The sequence below is a fragment of the Erythranthe guttata genome, chromosome 4 (genome assembly GCF_056151865.1).
Source record: "Erythranthe guttata isolate IM_541 chromosome 4, IM_541, whole genome shotgun sequence".
In the NCBI taxonomy this organism is placed as follows: domain Eukaryota; kingdom Viridiplantae; phylum Streptophyta; class Magnoliopsida; order Lamiales; family Phrymaceae; genus Erythranthe; species Erythranthe guttata.
The window spans coordinates 4257488-4273161 of NC_142536.1; the positions used below are offsets into that span (position 1 = coordinate 4257488).

At 35.9% G+C, this 15674-nt stretch overlaps 1 protein-coding gene across 2 annotated transcripts; it reads left to right on the forward strand.

Annotated features, from left to right (window-relative positions):
- Positions 1-178: 178 nt before the first annotated feature.
- Positions 179-15386, forward strand: LOC105957921 (RNA helicase, ATP-dependent, SK12/DOB1 protein). 2 transcript variants are annotated; one of them, XM_012982007.2, is made up of 23 exons: positions 179-452; positions 838-1095; positions 2097-2357; positions 2446-2511; positions 2675-2750; positions 3450-3649; positions 3772-3879; positions 4251-4352; positions 4552-4752; positions 4899-5009; positions 5826-5893; positions 7105-7486; positions 7765-7920; positions 7991-8101; positions 8882-8935; positions 9518-9775; positions 10649-10758; positions 11872-12025; positions 12534-12981; positions 13471-13685; positions 13809-14047; positions 14268-14394; positions 15023-15386. In XM_012982007.2, the coding sequence occupies exons 1-23, from the start codon at positions 315-317 to the stop codon at positions 15233-15235; spliced, it is 4056 nt and encodes a 1351-aa protein (XP_012837461.2). In that variant the 5' UTR covers positions 179-314; the 3' UTR covers positions 15236-15386. The 2 variants fall into 2 exon arrangements, with proteins under 2 accessions (XP_012837461.2, XP_012837396.2); XM_012981942.2 differs by having other exon boundaries at positions 225-452; positions 2446-2514.
- The last annotated feature ends 288 nt before the right edge of the window (positions 15387-15674 follow it).

The following is a 15674-nucleotide window of genomic DNA, read 5'->3' on the forward strand; positions in this document are numbered from 1 at the left end:
TTTAATTAAGTCAATTTTTTTTATGAGGATGGTGATTCAATTGCTATAAAATTAGCTATAAACGTTGTCCAACAAAGAGATATAGTTGTGGGATTATAAGTAAATAAAATTATACTTAGGGGTTAAAGGTGAAATTTAAGTATACTTGAAGGATCAAAAGTGAAATTAACCATGAAATAATGTTTTTACTATCTGACAATTCTGCCCCTGATCCGGGGTTTAATATGGTTTTGCATTCTCTTTTATGTCAGTGCGGAGTATATAATTCGCAGAAAATCGAATGACTTGCTCAGAAAGAGTGAAGTAGAGAAAAAATGGATCGGGTACCTGCGCCGAACGAGCTCCCTTTCCGGGTCGGGTTTACCGGACATAGCGGCCACCTTAGGGTTGAACCTCTGCCGCCCGTCGAAAGCCGCCGCAACCCTCTCCACTCTCTTCCCGATTTCATTCTCGTGAGTTTTCTTCTGTTGAAATGCCGTAAAAATTCTTATGTTGAACTGTAATTCTGGTTGCGTTATTTTTTTTTTTTCCTCTGGCCGTTTCTTAGCACATGCTCACACTTGCATCATTGCATTGTTTGCCGTTTTATGAACGCAGAGTTTGTGAATTAGGGTTAATTTGGACACTCTGTATCACGTTTACATGGTTGTAGAGCATCACTCTCGTCTGTGTTTGTTCTGCGTACATTTGATTTAAACATATGTGTACGAATTCATTTTTATTATCACTCTGTTTTTCTTCGATTTTTTAATTGAACATTTTAAAAGCAGAATTTGTGAATTGCGGTTAATTTAGGTTGTAGAATGGAAAAATTGATTGTATGAATTTGTTGAACAGCCGCCGGCGTTCCCTAAGGAAACACCAGAAACCATAAAGGAGTATATCAAGGATAAATATCTAGTTCCGAGGTTAGACGAAGATGTTTTTTCGCCTCAAAATGCTGGTAGACAGTGGGAATTCGACTGGTTTGACAGAGCTAAAATTCAGCTGGAGCCATCAATGCCACGGTCTGTGGTCGCTCCATCTTGGGAAATGCCTTCGAGGCGGAAAGAGCGTGAATCAGAGCTGAAAAGGTGGGAGCCTGAATCGTTAGAGGTATGTAATGAGAGATTTCCGTATTCTATCTTATTCGTGTAAGTGGTCATTTATTATTTTGTGGATTCATTGTAACATCTTGTATTTGCTGTTTCCTAATTGGGATTAATGGCTCGTGCCGATTGGAGATGGCTGTTTTGCATTATAGAAATAGGAAACAACTGGGTATTTAATGTAGGTTATGTTGGGCTAAAGAACCAACTGGTTAGTTAATGTTATGCAGTAGGTTATGTCGAGGTAAGGTGCCTACTTCAGTCAATCAGTGAAGGTCTAAAAACTGAAAGCGAGGCCAGGGAATTGGTTTTTGGATGAACTAGTTGAAATTATACTCCAGAAACCATGATATTTGAAGATCTAAATTTATGGGAACTGCGATGACTTTGCTGTCTATCAAAATTACAACCTCTTCCCCTAGTTAGAGTATTTCATTTAAAAAAATAAAGACCTTACACGTGGCTAAGGCACAGTTCATTTTTATCATATAAAAGGACAATGCATAGAATACAGTATCATGAAACTACAATGACGAGAACTTGTCTCTCTCTTCAATCTGTTGAAGAGGGACGTATATCTATCGATACATGCCATCAGTCTAAAAGAGGATTGTTTAGTAAATTTCCTGCGGAAAGCTGTTTCTCTCTAAGTTTCCATTTTATTATAATTAAAAAAAAATTAATCATAAGAAGCATGGAGAATAATCAGTTATATGAAGAAATAATTTGTGCACAATTAATTATTGAGCCTTAATTTATTGAGCCTTAATTCCTCTAGTTGATGCTTTCATAAACAAAGATGAGAAATATAATAGCGACATTATATTTCTCTCAGTTCATAAATGTTCGTAAAGCTACATTCGGTTTCCAGAAAAAGAAAGATACACGTGTAGGTTTTGACATTGTCATCATTAAGAGAATTTCTTTCCACTCGATTTCCAGTTTCTTCGCAGAGTTCATCCTTAAGCTCTGGCATTATAAACTTCCTTCCACAATTTATACTCTTAGGTGGATGTATCAGAAATGGCAACTGGACCTGAGGATTCTGGTGCTTTGCCACGGATTACTGGACCTGCAAAGGATTTTGTGAGAGGAAGTATCAACAGCCGCCCTTTTCGCCCAGGTGGACTGGGAAATGCTGATTCATCCTCAAAGATTCTTCCTGACGGTGCTTGCAATGGTGAATGGGCCCGTCAGCTTCTGCGTGGTGGTCCTCCACTGACCCTTCCCCCAGGCTTTAAGAAAGGAATGGATCTAGGTGATCTCAAGGTAACCCTTCTCTCCAGCACATTAACATTCTTGCTTCTGTCATTCATCAATCATGTCAGCTTAACTTTGGTGTTTATAAATTTTGAAGGCGCATTCTTTCAGATGGAATGTTTATGAGCAAGAACACGTGGACAAGAGCACGCCGGATGCGAAGGTGGTTATGCAGCACTTTTACGATCTTCTGAATTCATTATGGCGTTAAATGGATCCTTTTTCAGTATTCATGATTTTCGTCTTATTTTATTGTGAAGAGATAGTGATTTATCATTGTTCTTCTATTTTAATAAGGTTTATCTGTTTACATTAATAAACTGCAGATCGAGCTATCAATGCAATTCGATGACTTGTTCAAGAAAGCTTGGGAAGACGATGTCATGAAATTTGTGGGAGATGGTATGAGCTCTTATATAGATATTATAGTTCTGTTTACTACATACTTAGGGTGATTGCAGTGGCAAATTTCTTGCCCTGAGAAGTTTTTGCTTTATTTGATAACATCAGGCAATACCTGATCCAGCCTTAGAATCGATGACATCGTCTAGAGCTAATTTTTTTGATAGTTTCCAATTTTCATTTACCATAGAAATGCACATTAAGGAAAAAAATATTGCAAGCAGTCATGGAAGTGCTTTCATTCTGAGATTGGGATAACCAACAGGCTATATCCATTTGCTTGCATTAGTTCAAGTAGTTTTTGTAACTTTGTTTATTAGTTCCAGTAGCTGTTTCATTTTTTCTTTACCTTAATTTTCTTACATCAATACAATAATTAAGTCCTGTAAGATTTAACAACTAAGAGAATAGCAAAAGTTTCCTATTTCGGCACGATTGCTATTCATTAAACTATTTTTATAGCTGTATCTTCATGCAGGAGGATTTTATTAGTCTTGTTAACGTAAATATGGTTCTCCTGCAAGATATTTGTGGTTATCTCATTGTTTCTTGAATTATTGAACTCAATTGTTGATCAAATGAATTGCCGCTTCGCTAGAAATGACAGTTTCGAGTCTCGTTACCCAAATGTATTTTTTAACTCTCACAATTTATATTTATTTTTACTTCTACGAGGTTAATGTTACAGCTGTTATCCAGGTCATATGCCAGAATCAGAATCTCCGATCGCGCCTGTCAATGAATCTCTGGAAATAGACACTGAAGAAGAGTTACATGCAGTTGATGATGTTATCATGAAAGAGTCATCTGTTCTGGATGAAATTTTGTCTGTGGAATCAGTGGAATCAACACAACCAAGATTGGATGTAAATACAGAAAGTATTGCACAACTGAAAGAGGTGAAGTTTAAACAGTTACATTTCACCCAATTGTTGTAGCATTCTTGATCTTTTGTGCAAGTAATTCCATCATTTTATCAGACTTCCATGATTTAGCAGACTAAGCCGATATTTATCTCCAGGGATGGGCTCTTCGTGGTGGCAATGAAGAAATTGCAGAAAGGTTTCACGAACTTGTTCCTGATATGGCTCTTGATTTTCCTTTTGAACTTGATCCTTTCCAAAAAGAGGTATTGTCCATTTCCGATGTTACGTTGACATACTTCGACTTTACGAAAATAAATGCAACATTAAACAACTTATCTCCAAGTTGCATTGATAATAACATGACGAATCATGATAACATCACTTGGTTTGAGGGAAACACTTTCCTACTGACGTTGGGGTAGCGATACGATTAATGGGTGACAATTTACTTCCTGCTAAACGGAAAGCGCCAAGACTCCTTTCACAAACTCGTGTCTTTTTTTTTTCTCTTTTTTTTTCATGTTTCATAAATATGGGTAAGTATAGGTGATATTGTGGCGAGTTCTTCTGAAATTGCATTTTAATATTTTGATTGACTACTTAAAATGTTTCTCAGCCGAGTTATTAATTACAGGCCATATTTTATCTGGAAAAGGGTGATTCTGTTTTTGTGGCAGCTCATACGTCAGCCGGAAAGACGGTTGTCGCAGAATATGCATTTGCCCTGGCGACAAAAGTAAGTCACTGTAGTTTGATGTCTGTGTTTGTTAAGTTACTAGATGGTATAATTTCAGTGTCAAACTTGCGAGGCATTTTTTTAATTTTACCCCTAACTAAATCTTTCTTTTGAAATCTTGTTGAGCTTGGAATGACTGTTTTTATGGTCTGTATAGCTTATGAATCGCAATTTCTCATAAAGTTCTGAACATATGCAGCACTGTACAAGAGCTGTATATACTGCTCCTATTAAGACCATCAGCAATCAGAAGTATAGGGACTTTTGTGGAAAATTTGATGTTGGCCTCCTCACTGGTGATGTTAGCTTGAGGCCTGAGGCCTCTTGTCTAATAATGACCACTGAGATATTAAGATCAATGCTCTACAAGGGGGCTGATATCATACGTGACATAGAATGGGTGAGATTCTTTTTTACATTAATCTTCCTTTTGCAATGTGAATTTTATATCACCTATCAATATTTCACGCATTTTTACTTCTTTTTTGCTTTGCGAATATTGTTCTGAGACTTTTGGTGTTTGTTTATTTGTGTCTGGAAAGATAGGTTATATTTGATGAAGTGCATTATGTTAATGATGCTGAAAGAGGTGTGGTTTGGGAAGAAGTTATCATCATGCTTCCCAGGCATATCAACTTTGTGCTACTTTCAGCCACGGTATGTGTATCAGGTTGAGTCATACTGTTCATTATTAATGTGCAAAGGGTGATCTTATTGCTATGGTTCTTATTGGTTACTCTTTCATATTGCATATAGTTATCTTTTATAACATGGAGAGTTTATTAAATTACTGCCAATGAGTAGAATACATGAATCCATATGAATTTTTGAATTTGAGTATATCATTTATAATTTATCCGTTCCAAACCTTGCGAAGTTATTTTCTTTTTCCTCCGGCTTGGGAATCCCATCTTTCCACTTGCCAGTTTTGGCTTTTGACAAGTTAAGCAATTATTGTATTTCTTCTACCAAAATCTTGAAGAATTGAGGTAATTAGTTTTTAAATGAATTTTGCCATGCTTTTAAAAACTATTGCTTTCACGCTTTTTGTTTACTTCTTACGGTGCCCCCTCCATTTACTCATCCCATAATCATTCATGTCGATTTGAATCTTAGTGTTGTTGGATGATGTCCTATTATCTAGCTCATGGAAATAGAGAATCTTTCTTTGCGAAGTGCACGTAAACTTTAAGTTAACCTGCTCAAAATATTATATTAGATTGAGAATTGTCGTCACATGTCCCATGAGGCGCATTGCTAGTGATGAGAAATTGAAACTCTCCCCTGGGTAACATGATAATAATAATTTGTATCATAATATTGTTTAATTTTGTCCGATGTGATGGACGGGATTGATTTATGTTGGTCATTTTAATTTTTACTTACTAATAAGTTGTGAGTTTGTACAAGGTGATTTTTCCTACATGTCGGTACCAGTTGTTTTACATTAAACAGATTTCTTCCTGTTTCTAGGTACCAAACACAATTGAGTTTGCTGATTGGATTGGTAGGACAAAGCAGAAGCAAATTCGTGTTACTGGGTAAGTAGTATTTTCTTGATTTTCGCTACACCGTGCAAAATAGTTTAGAATCTTATATGACTTGACTTTGTACTATGCTAAAGAAAAACCTATGTATTAAATAGAGTTATATGCATGTCCTCCCCTAACATTTGCCGAAAATATAGGCACCTTCCGAATGGTATGTCAACTTACATTTACCTTCACTAAAACTAACATCTGTACAAACTAACTGAGAGGCCAAATTTGGCCGTTTCCCTTTATTGAAAATTATACGTAACTGTGAGGCTTCTCGTTATTTCTCCGTTATGGAGAACAACTCCCCTAGGTCTATCAAATTGTAACAACCTCCTGTGAGGTTCATCTAATATACGAAGACTGCGTTGTGGTATCCCAGGTAACAACTACCTTTTCTTTCCCTGATGTTTTTCCAATATACAAATAGGGGAATTTAGTTTATCCCAGGAAAAAAATGGAATAAAAACCTAATCATTCAAACACTTCTAGCTTTCAATGAAGAATACCATATATAAGCGCAAATGTCCGAATCCAAATTTAGTTTGGCATAGTACAATCGAATCAAAACTCATTATTTAAACTGATGATTCCTCCACTTGTTCTTCGCTCCTCTTATTCACCAATAGATGGTGATCCACGATGTTGCATGATAATCAGAGACGGCGATCGTGACTTTTGAGCTAGAGGGCTTAGGAGAACAAACTTAATTAAAACTTTGGATAAGAATTGTTCATGCACTTTTTATTTGTGAATTTCAAGAGTATGACATCATCATTTATTTTTATACTGTGTATGAATGTTTAATATTTTTGTGTGACTTTAGTGTGAAACTAAACCTCTTTGGTAGAGTTCTGCGTATCGGACGAACTTCAGTTTGATTTTGCACAAATTTGAACAAACATCAGGTGTCGTGTGAATTTCTTATTGATACAAACGGCAGCTGAATAAAATTGGATTTTTACAAGAAAATAATTTTTTTCTGCTAATGTAATCCTTTTGTGTTACGCCGTTACGGCATGATAATAGAAGGGAAAATTTGTAAATTATTATCAAATGTCATAGTAGGTAAATGTAAGTGTAAATACCATAGGGTAAGTGTGTGCATAAGAGAAACCTTAAGGGGACATGCAAGTAGGCCAACTTATATTACTCTTGAGTTTGAACTTTTTAGCTTGTTTTTTTTTATCATGGTTGTTTTCTTTTTCTTTGAACAGGACAACAAAAAGACCAGTCCCTCTAGAGCATTGCCTTTTCTATTCTGGAGACCTTTATAAAATTTGTGAAAATGAAAAGATTATCCCCCACGGGTTAAAAGCTGCCAAAGATATGTACAGAAAGAAGAACTCAGCTACAGCAACTGGGACAGGATCTTACTCTGGGTCTTCAGCAGGCAATGAAAGGGCTAGGACTATGAGGCGCGAAAATTCTTCTCAAGCAAAACAGAATAAGCATTCTGGATCCCAGAATATGCAGAACTTCTCTGGGGCTAATCCGGGGACTCAAACCAATGGTGCTAACAGTTATGGCTCGAGGAGATCAGAAGCTTCTCTATGGTTATCGCTTATCAATAAGCTTTCAAAGATATCCCTCCTACCAGTATGTTTAATTGTCTCCCAGAATAATCCATTTACTAGTGATGTGTCTGAGTTATATTTGTTGCAATTTCTATTTAAGAACTGCTATTTTCCCTTACCTTATCCTTGGCAGATCAGGTTTAACATTTCTGGGCAAGAACTTCTAATATTCCTTATAAATAAGTGTGCATTGAAGATTAGTCGATTTTATTACTTTTAAAAATGTGATTGTTAGATGGATTCTTTTGCTATCTTGTTGGGTAGAAATACATTACTTAACTAGCTGACTTGTGTCTGCAGGTGGTTATATTCTGCTTTTCAAAGAACCGCTGTGATAGATCAGCTGACAACTTGACTGGAACTGACCTCACTAGTAGCTCAGAGAAAAGTGAAATTCGGGTATTTTGTGATAAAGCATTTTCAAGGCTAAAAGGATCAGACAGAAATCTGCCGCAGGTATTGTATTAAATTTTATTGGTTGCTAACATAGTTAGGTTTGTCGAATTTGATTTGCATCTACTTACAGGTTGTTAGAGTTCAAGGACTTCTTCGGAGAGGAATTGGTGTACACCATGCAGGACTACTTCCAATTGTCAAGGAAGTTGTTGAAATGCTTTTCTGTCGTGGGGTTGTGAAGGTAAAGTTAGTTTGTGTTTCTTTTGGACATGTTGCCTATGATGCATATATATAGATAGAAAGGACACATTTATGTAGTTTGGGTACTCAAGTTTCATAAATACATAAAACATGTATACATATACGTATGCATAAAAATGTATGTCTGTGTGTATGTGTTTTGGACACTCAATTATATAGTGAATTTAGTATTACAGGTAGAGGTTCCTGCATTGACTTGATTTTGGAGAAAGAGTTTTGCTCATGTTTTATAAAAAACTTATTGTTAAAGCAAAACCCCGTCGACTTCTAAAATCGTGAGATTCCAGTCCCTTTATCCCCCTTTCCCCCGAAGTCCATCTGGCTCCAAAACTATTTTTAGAAAATAATGTGTGAAACAATTAGCAAAGTTAGTAGAAGAAGAGGCATAGAGTTAAGACAGGTCTATAATGACAAACTATTAATAATTTTGGGATATTGTAGATTTCTCTCTTTTTGCCAGGCTCGAGATTTTGTAAATATCAAAAGTATCCTTCTCTTAAAACATGTTGAACTTTCCTATTCATCGTTGCAGGATTTTGTCCTTCGAATTTATGGACAGTCCAATTGAGATGATTTCCTTGTGGTCACTCATGTGAAATTACTAACATACTTTAATATTCAGAGTTTCTTTTTTTTTTTTTTTTTTGTGTTTTGTTATTATGTTAGATTTAATAATGTGTTTACATTTTAAGCTATACATCTATGTATCCAGTATCTTTTTTCTCTGGGTCTTCTAATGTTGTTCTTATGTTTTCCGTAGATTCTCTTTTCAACAGAGACATTTGCCATGGGAGTCAATGCTCCAGCCAGGACGGTAAGTTGTTACTGAGAAGTTTGAGATCAGGGATGTATAATCATTTTCGAGTTTATTTGTGTGCTTGGTTGGTTTCATTTGCTTATATTAGGGCATAAAGAAAGTTATGCAATGATTATTAGCTATTGGCGCGCCAACTATATCCTGGTAATTATCTACTTGTGAGAGTTTCTACAGAAATAGTTACTTGGTAGAACTTTGTTTGACACCAGTTCAATAGTTCAAAGTACTAATATTGAGCAAGCAAGGGAGACAACAAGAACAATATATTATAGGATCAAACTAATTAGTTATGGGAAGTACATTGGATTGTAGAATCCAAGGAGTAAGGACAGCTTTCTGTTTCATCATCAGAAAGTGGACAATGCATAATTCCGAACATGGGGAATAATTATTATCACTTAAGTGGGATTACTTGGAGTCCTATCATAAAAAGAAGTCCAATTATTCCCACATATTTTACTTGCATGTATCTAAAAGTCACTTCTACTAATTAATTGTTATTGAGGTATCTGATTAAAAATTCTAAACCAATATGCCCATTTCTTTTATGTGTAAATGACTCTCACCTGTCTTTGGCAGGTTGTGTTTGATACTTTAAGGAAATTTGATGGCAAGGAATTTCGACAATTACTTCCTGGAGAATATACTCAAATGGCCGGTCGTGCCGGCAGGAGAGGACTTGATAAAATTGGTACGGTTGTTGTGCTATGCCGTGATGAAATTCCTGAAGAGAAGGATCTGAAGCATGTTATAGTTGGTAGTGCAACTAGGCTTGAATCTCAGTTTCGACTCACCTATATCATGATCTTGCATCTGCTTCGCGTCGAAGAATTAAAGGTATAAGTTTCTATGACTTACTGAAGATACGAAATTTTCGAAAAAGGCAGTAGATGCTGGATAGTGGAATATATAAACGGAAGGTGTGTTAGTCGGATTTATAAAGAGTTTAAGTAATGAGCGCTAGACTAGAAAGGCCCATATCATAAAGGAATTAGAAAATAATATTCTTGAAGACGTCTTTGCCAATATCTTTATGCCTCTATGTATCTGCTGAATCCAACCCTAGATTTCAACTTTCAAGCTGTCAATCAAGCAGCACTGACTGCTGTTCCATAAATAGCATAGAGCTCTTCCTGAATGATGTTGAGTTTTAATCTCTATTTCTAAGTACCATGAATCCTTTGTTCCTTTAATTACTCTGTTCAGTTTTCAGATGTGATGCGCTTTACTTTTAGTTTATCCAATTGGCCAAGGAAGCTCGCTTTTCCAATGGTATGCCTTTTGGAAGATTGACAAGGAATTTACCACAGGACACAAACTTCCTAGGTAATATGTGAAATCATGGAATGCATAGTGAAAACTATTTCCACCTTATATCCTAAAAGTCAATGTTGAGATGTGTGGGAGCCACTATTATGATGTGAAACAATGACTCCATGATTCTACCACAATATGCCTCACTAATCACCAGTTCCACTAGTCTCCTGCAGAGCTCTCTGAAACTTCCCCTCGCTTCTATTACTAACAAACCATAATTAGATAAGTGAGGATGATCTAGTAGTTTATGGTTTGTAATGGGATGACAATTGAACACAATGGAGGTTGGTTAGGTGTCATGACCTGTTACTTGTGATTCTGATTTCCTTGATTGCTTGCGCTTGACTAGATTTTGTCTTCAACTTATTGATGTTCTTTGGAACATCACTGCAGGTGGAAGACATGCTGAAAAGAAGTTTTGCTGAATTTCATGCTCAGAAGAAACTTCCAGAGCAGCAACAACTTCTAATGCGAAAGCTTGCTCAACCTACCAAAATTATTGAGTAAGCATAAAAAAACTTGCTTTCTTGTAGCAGTTGGAATGGTAGAAGCTACTTGCTTCCTTGTCTTTCCTTTAAAATTTTTATTCTGAGACTTCTTCCTATATAGCTAAAAATATTGGGCCCTGGCATTCCCATTAGATGTCAATTCAGCAATTTAGCAGATGTTTTTCGTATATGAACTGTAAAATGGCATATTTCTCTATGAAATGGAGCTTTTCTGCATAAGCAATGATACACATTACCACCTGCCGAATTCATAGATTATGAGTTTGACCCAAGTCTTATAACATGTTCTTAAGCCAGATCAATTTAAGCTAGGGTGAATAATGGGGCTTTCTCAATTTTTTGATTTGGCTTGATGAACTTCTGTGTTCCACTCTTTTAAGTGCTTTGCCATCTATTTTGAAGGATTCGCAGATCTGTTATCATTCTTTCTAGTAGATAACAAAGTACAATGTAAATGTTACTGCAGTGCAAAGTGCACGGTGTATGTAAATGCAAACTTGATGCTTTCCTTTTGTGCACTTGTTGTGAGACTTTATTTGCATTGGTATGAACAGATATACCTCTTCTATGCCGGTCTAGATTCTTTATCAGATTCTCTTTTCCTTCATCTTGTGCAATTGGACATGAAGGATTTGGATTTGAGGAGAGGATTTGGAGACGGATTTCAAATGACTCCAAATAAGATGAATTTGAAATCCACCACAATGACTCAAAAACTAATTTAAAATGAGAACGAAGGATTTGAAATCCATTATGGATTTGAAATCCTTCACTCAAATCCTTCCGTCCAAATGCAACCTCAGTTTCTTCTGTGTAGCTCCAGAATTCAATCTCGGCATCTCTATGATCAGCTTTGCTACTCTTTCTTTTCCATCTCCAATTTCCTTTCAACAATACAAAATTTAAAACGTTGTTCTTGATATCTCATTTAATTAAGTTTATAATAATTCTACTACATCTGCCAATAGCAAACCGTATTTGTCAAAAGGACTGCTAATTTGCACCTGAATTTCCAAGTCTATTGGTGATATTTCAGATATTTTTAGTCCAGGTATGATCATTTCTTGGGATACCGCATGTTTATTGAATTTGAATATGTGGATGTAGATGCATAAAGGGTGAACCGGCGATAGAGGAATATTATGAGATGTACTCGGAGGCTGAACGGTATAGCAACATGATTACAGAGGCAGTCATGCTGTCTCCAGTTTCCCAACAACATCTTCAACCGGGAAGGGTGGTAGTGGTGAAATCACAATTGGTGAGTCTACATTGATGTCCATAGCTATAAATAAATATGCATTTGTGCAATACCTATTGAGTTTGGAGACCCTAGCCTGTTTGGTCTTTAACCTATATATTTAGTGTATGGGGAAGATTCCAGACTATATCTGATGAGATTGAAATGCTTAACCTTATATTTGGACCGGAATGTGTTATCAAGGAAAAGGAAAATTATGAAAGAAACGATAAAGTTAATACGGATTTTTCATCCAAAATATCTATATAATGAGTTATGAAGCGTTTTATTCTCATACGTGACTATTTTTATTTTTTACTTTTTGTCGATTGGAGGTATATTATGAGTTGAATTCTTAATCTGGCCAAATGGAAAGATACATGTTTATAGATTCATGGGGTACGGTAGTCCTATATGGTTAAATGTTTTGTTGGATTTAATTGAGCTCCTAACAGCTTGGTTTATATTCATTATAATTTATATCTGCACATACTTTTTCACATAATATGATGAATATATGCTTATGCAGGATCAAGACCACTTACTGGGTGTGGTCGTGAAAGCACCTTCAGCTAATTCTAAGCAATACATAGTCTTATTGCTGACTCCTAAATTGCCTTCAATCTTAAAAGCTCCATCAGGTAGCGAAGAGAAAAAAGGTACTGATCTCCAAGTATTAGTACCAAAGTCAAAACGTGGTTTGGAAGACGATTATTATTCTTCAGTCTCATCTCGTAAGGGAACTGGAGTTGTTAACGTAAAACTACCTCACTTTGGTTCTGCTGCTGGAGTGAACTATGAGGTTAGAGGGGTTCAGAATAATGATTTCTTATCCATATGCGTTGCAAAAATAAAGATCAACCAAGTTGGACTTCTTGAAGATGTTAGTGCTGGTGCGTATTCAAATACAGTGCAGCAGCTTTTGGCTCTGAGCTCAAATGGAAACAAGTATCCTCCAGCTTTGGATCCGGTGAAAGGTATGCGGATAAACTACTTCGCATTTCCTGGTCTACCATTGTCAATGCACAAATACAGATATTCTAACTTTGCAAGCAATCTTTTGAACTTGTTTCTGTATTATTGGAGTCTTATGCTTGAAATCTACTGAAACGAACTTCATAGAATGTTCCCAGTTTTCATAATTGGTAACCATTAACCAAACAGTAATGAGAGAGTCAATAGTTCAAAACACAAAAGTCATTGTTGTTTGATAATATAATTCCCCAATTGTTTTTTATATTTTAATCACAGTTAGTATGAAATTAGCCATACTTCAACACACAAATGCAGAATGTTATTCTAAATTTCGAGTTCTTCTCAACACACATTTGTTTTTTTCATATGCTTTCACCTTTTCTGTTGTGGCCGTCTCCAGACGTCGGACGTGCATTTTCTTATGTTTTCGTCCATTTTTTTTTGTGGCCTTTTTCTAATTGATTGATCATTACAATTGAATCATGGATCAGATTTGAAGCTGAAAGACATGAAAGTTGTCGAAGATTACTATAAATGGACTAACTTGTTGCATAAGATGGCACAAAATAAGTGTCATGGTTGCGTCAAACTGGAAGAGCACATTAAATTAGCACAGGAGTTAAAGGGACACCGAGAGGAAGTGAATGCTCTTAAATTTCAAATGTCGGATGAAGCACTTCAGCAGATGCCTGACTTTCAGGGTCGGGTAAGTGGCGTCGTCTCTGTACAAAACCTTTTTAGCGATTATGACAATATATTTGCAACATTTATTTTCATATTGATCTCAAGCTCAGTAAATCTGTTTAACCTACTAATCTTGTACATGCAGATTGATGTTTTGAAGGAAATTGGATGTATAGATAGTGATCTCGTAGTACAAATTAAAGGTCGTGTTGCATGTGAAATGAATTCTGGGGAGGAGTTGATATGCACAGAGTGCTTATTTGAGAATCAACTGAATGACCTGGAACCAGAAGAAGCTGTCGCAATTATGTCAGCCTTTGTCTTTCAGCAGAAAAAGACTTCTGAACCTTCTCTTACACCAAAGCTTTCTCAAGCTAAGAAGAGGTATCCTAATTCCCAAGTTTCCGACTAATAAATTGCTTCAATAATAATTCTTCCGTTTACTTGTATTGTATATGTTTGTATTGTAAGATCTCATTACTTTTCAGTTGCATAATTGCCTCACGAACATTTTGATGACATGTACATGTTACTTCACCATGTTTCTAAAATCATTGCTTCCTCCTACTAATGAATATTGGATCTCGATTTTCCTGTACTTCAGATTATATGATACGGCCATAAGACTTGGAGAGCTTCAGGCAAAATTTAACGTGCAGGTTGATCCTCAGGAATATGCACAGGAGAATCTTAAGTTTGGTCTAGTTGAAGTTGTATATGAATGGGCAAAGGTAGTGTCTCTTCTCTGTTATACTTCTCTCCCCATATCCGCTCCCTATTCTACCTGTTTCTGCTAAGCCTCTTGTATTCCACTTGCATTTTAATTTAGGGTTAAATTCATCAAATTCCTAGAAATATTGGTACTTGGACTCGACTTATTGGAATGTGATTTTGCTTCACAGAGGAGAACCCCTCAAATCAAACTTCTCTGATACTCTGATTGACAAGTATATAAACATCTTTAAAGTGTGAATGAATTACGAATTAGTCAGAGAATCCGAGTGCAAGAAAATTGAAGGGGTGCGAAAAATATAAGGGTTAATACAAGTAAGATGTATCCTACAACTTGTTCAGCTTAAATCAATGGGACAACTTTCTGGAATCTAAACCTCGACTAAACATTAGTCTGCATATTCTAATGTAGGATATGTATTATTTTTTACTAATATATATTTAATTAGGTTGTTTTGGTATTAGAATATAACTATACACGGTATATAATTGAAGAGGGGGAAATGTTGATCTGACATAGCTTCGGGTTCGTTGAGCCAAATCATGTTCAGGGGCTTAATACAATGAATTGAATCATGTAATTACGCAGATTTTTCTAACAGTGATACTTGCTTTGTGAATTGACAGGGCACCCCGTTTGCAGATATTTGTGAACTTACTGATGTTCCTGAAGGCATGATCGTTAGGACGATAGTGAGGTTAGATGAAACATGCCGTGAATTTAGAAATGCAGCTGCAATTATGGGCAACTCTGCACTTCACAAGAAAATGGAAATGGCTTCGAATGCAATAAAGAGGGATATAGTCTTTGCCGCGAGCTTGTACATTACAGGAATTTAGTCTCTGTCCTCTTAATTTGGTTTGCGACAATTCTAACATAATCGTTGTACACTATGGAAGGACCGTTTTAAATTGATATCGGGGTGAAACTTATTTTACCATGTAGAAAGATTTCGATTTCAGAGAATATGAAATATGCATTTATAGGGAAGGTGTGTCGGTATTCGTGAAGGAGAAACATTGAAGGGAAAGAGTCGAAAACATTTCTCATGTTATTTTTATTACTCCTTATTTTAGGAGAAATTGACTAATAATCCTTAATCAACTATCCTTAGTTTGAGAAGTGTAAACGTAATTTAACAAACAAATTTAATGTAGCTTTTAATTCTCTCTTATTTCATGCAGGGGCAATTTAGAATCATACTGTGCTTTTTTTCTTTTTTCAAAGTAATAAATCATCAATTTGAGGGGAGTGAACTTAATTTCGCAATTAAGAGGG

Excerpts from the sequence above, each read along its gene's own strand:
- LOC105957921 (XM_012981942.2), top strand. The coding sequence starts at position 315 with ATGGATCGGGTACCTGCGCCGAACGAGCTCCCTTTCCGGGTCGGGTTT. Across the intron at positions 3,650-3,771 it reads GTATTGCACAACTGAAAGAG|GGATGGGCTCTTCGTGGTGG; the intron begins GTGAAGTTTAAA and ends ATTTATCTCCAG. Across the intron at positions 5,894-7,104 it reads AAGCAAATTCGTGTTACTGG|GACAACAAAAAGACCAGTCC; the intron begins GTAAGTAGTATT and ends TTCTTTGAACAG.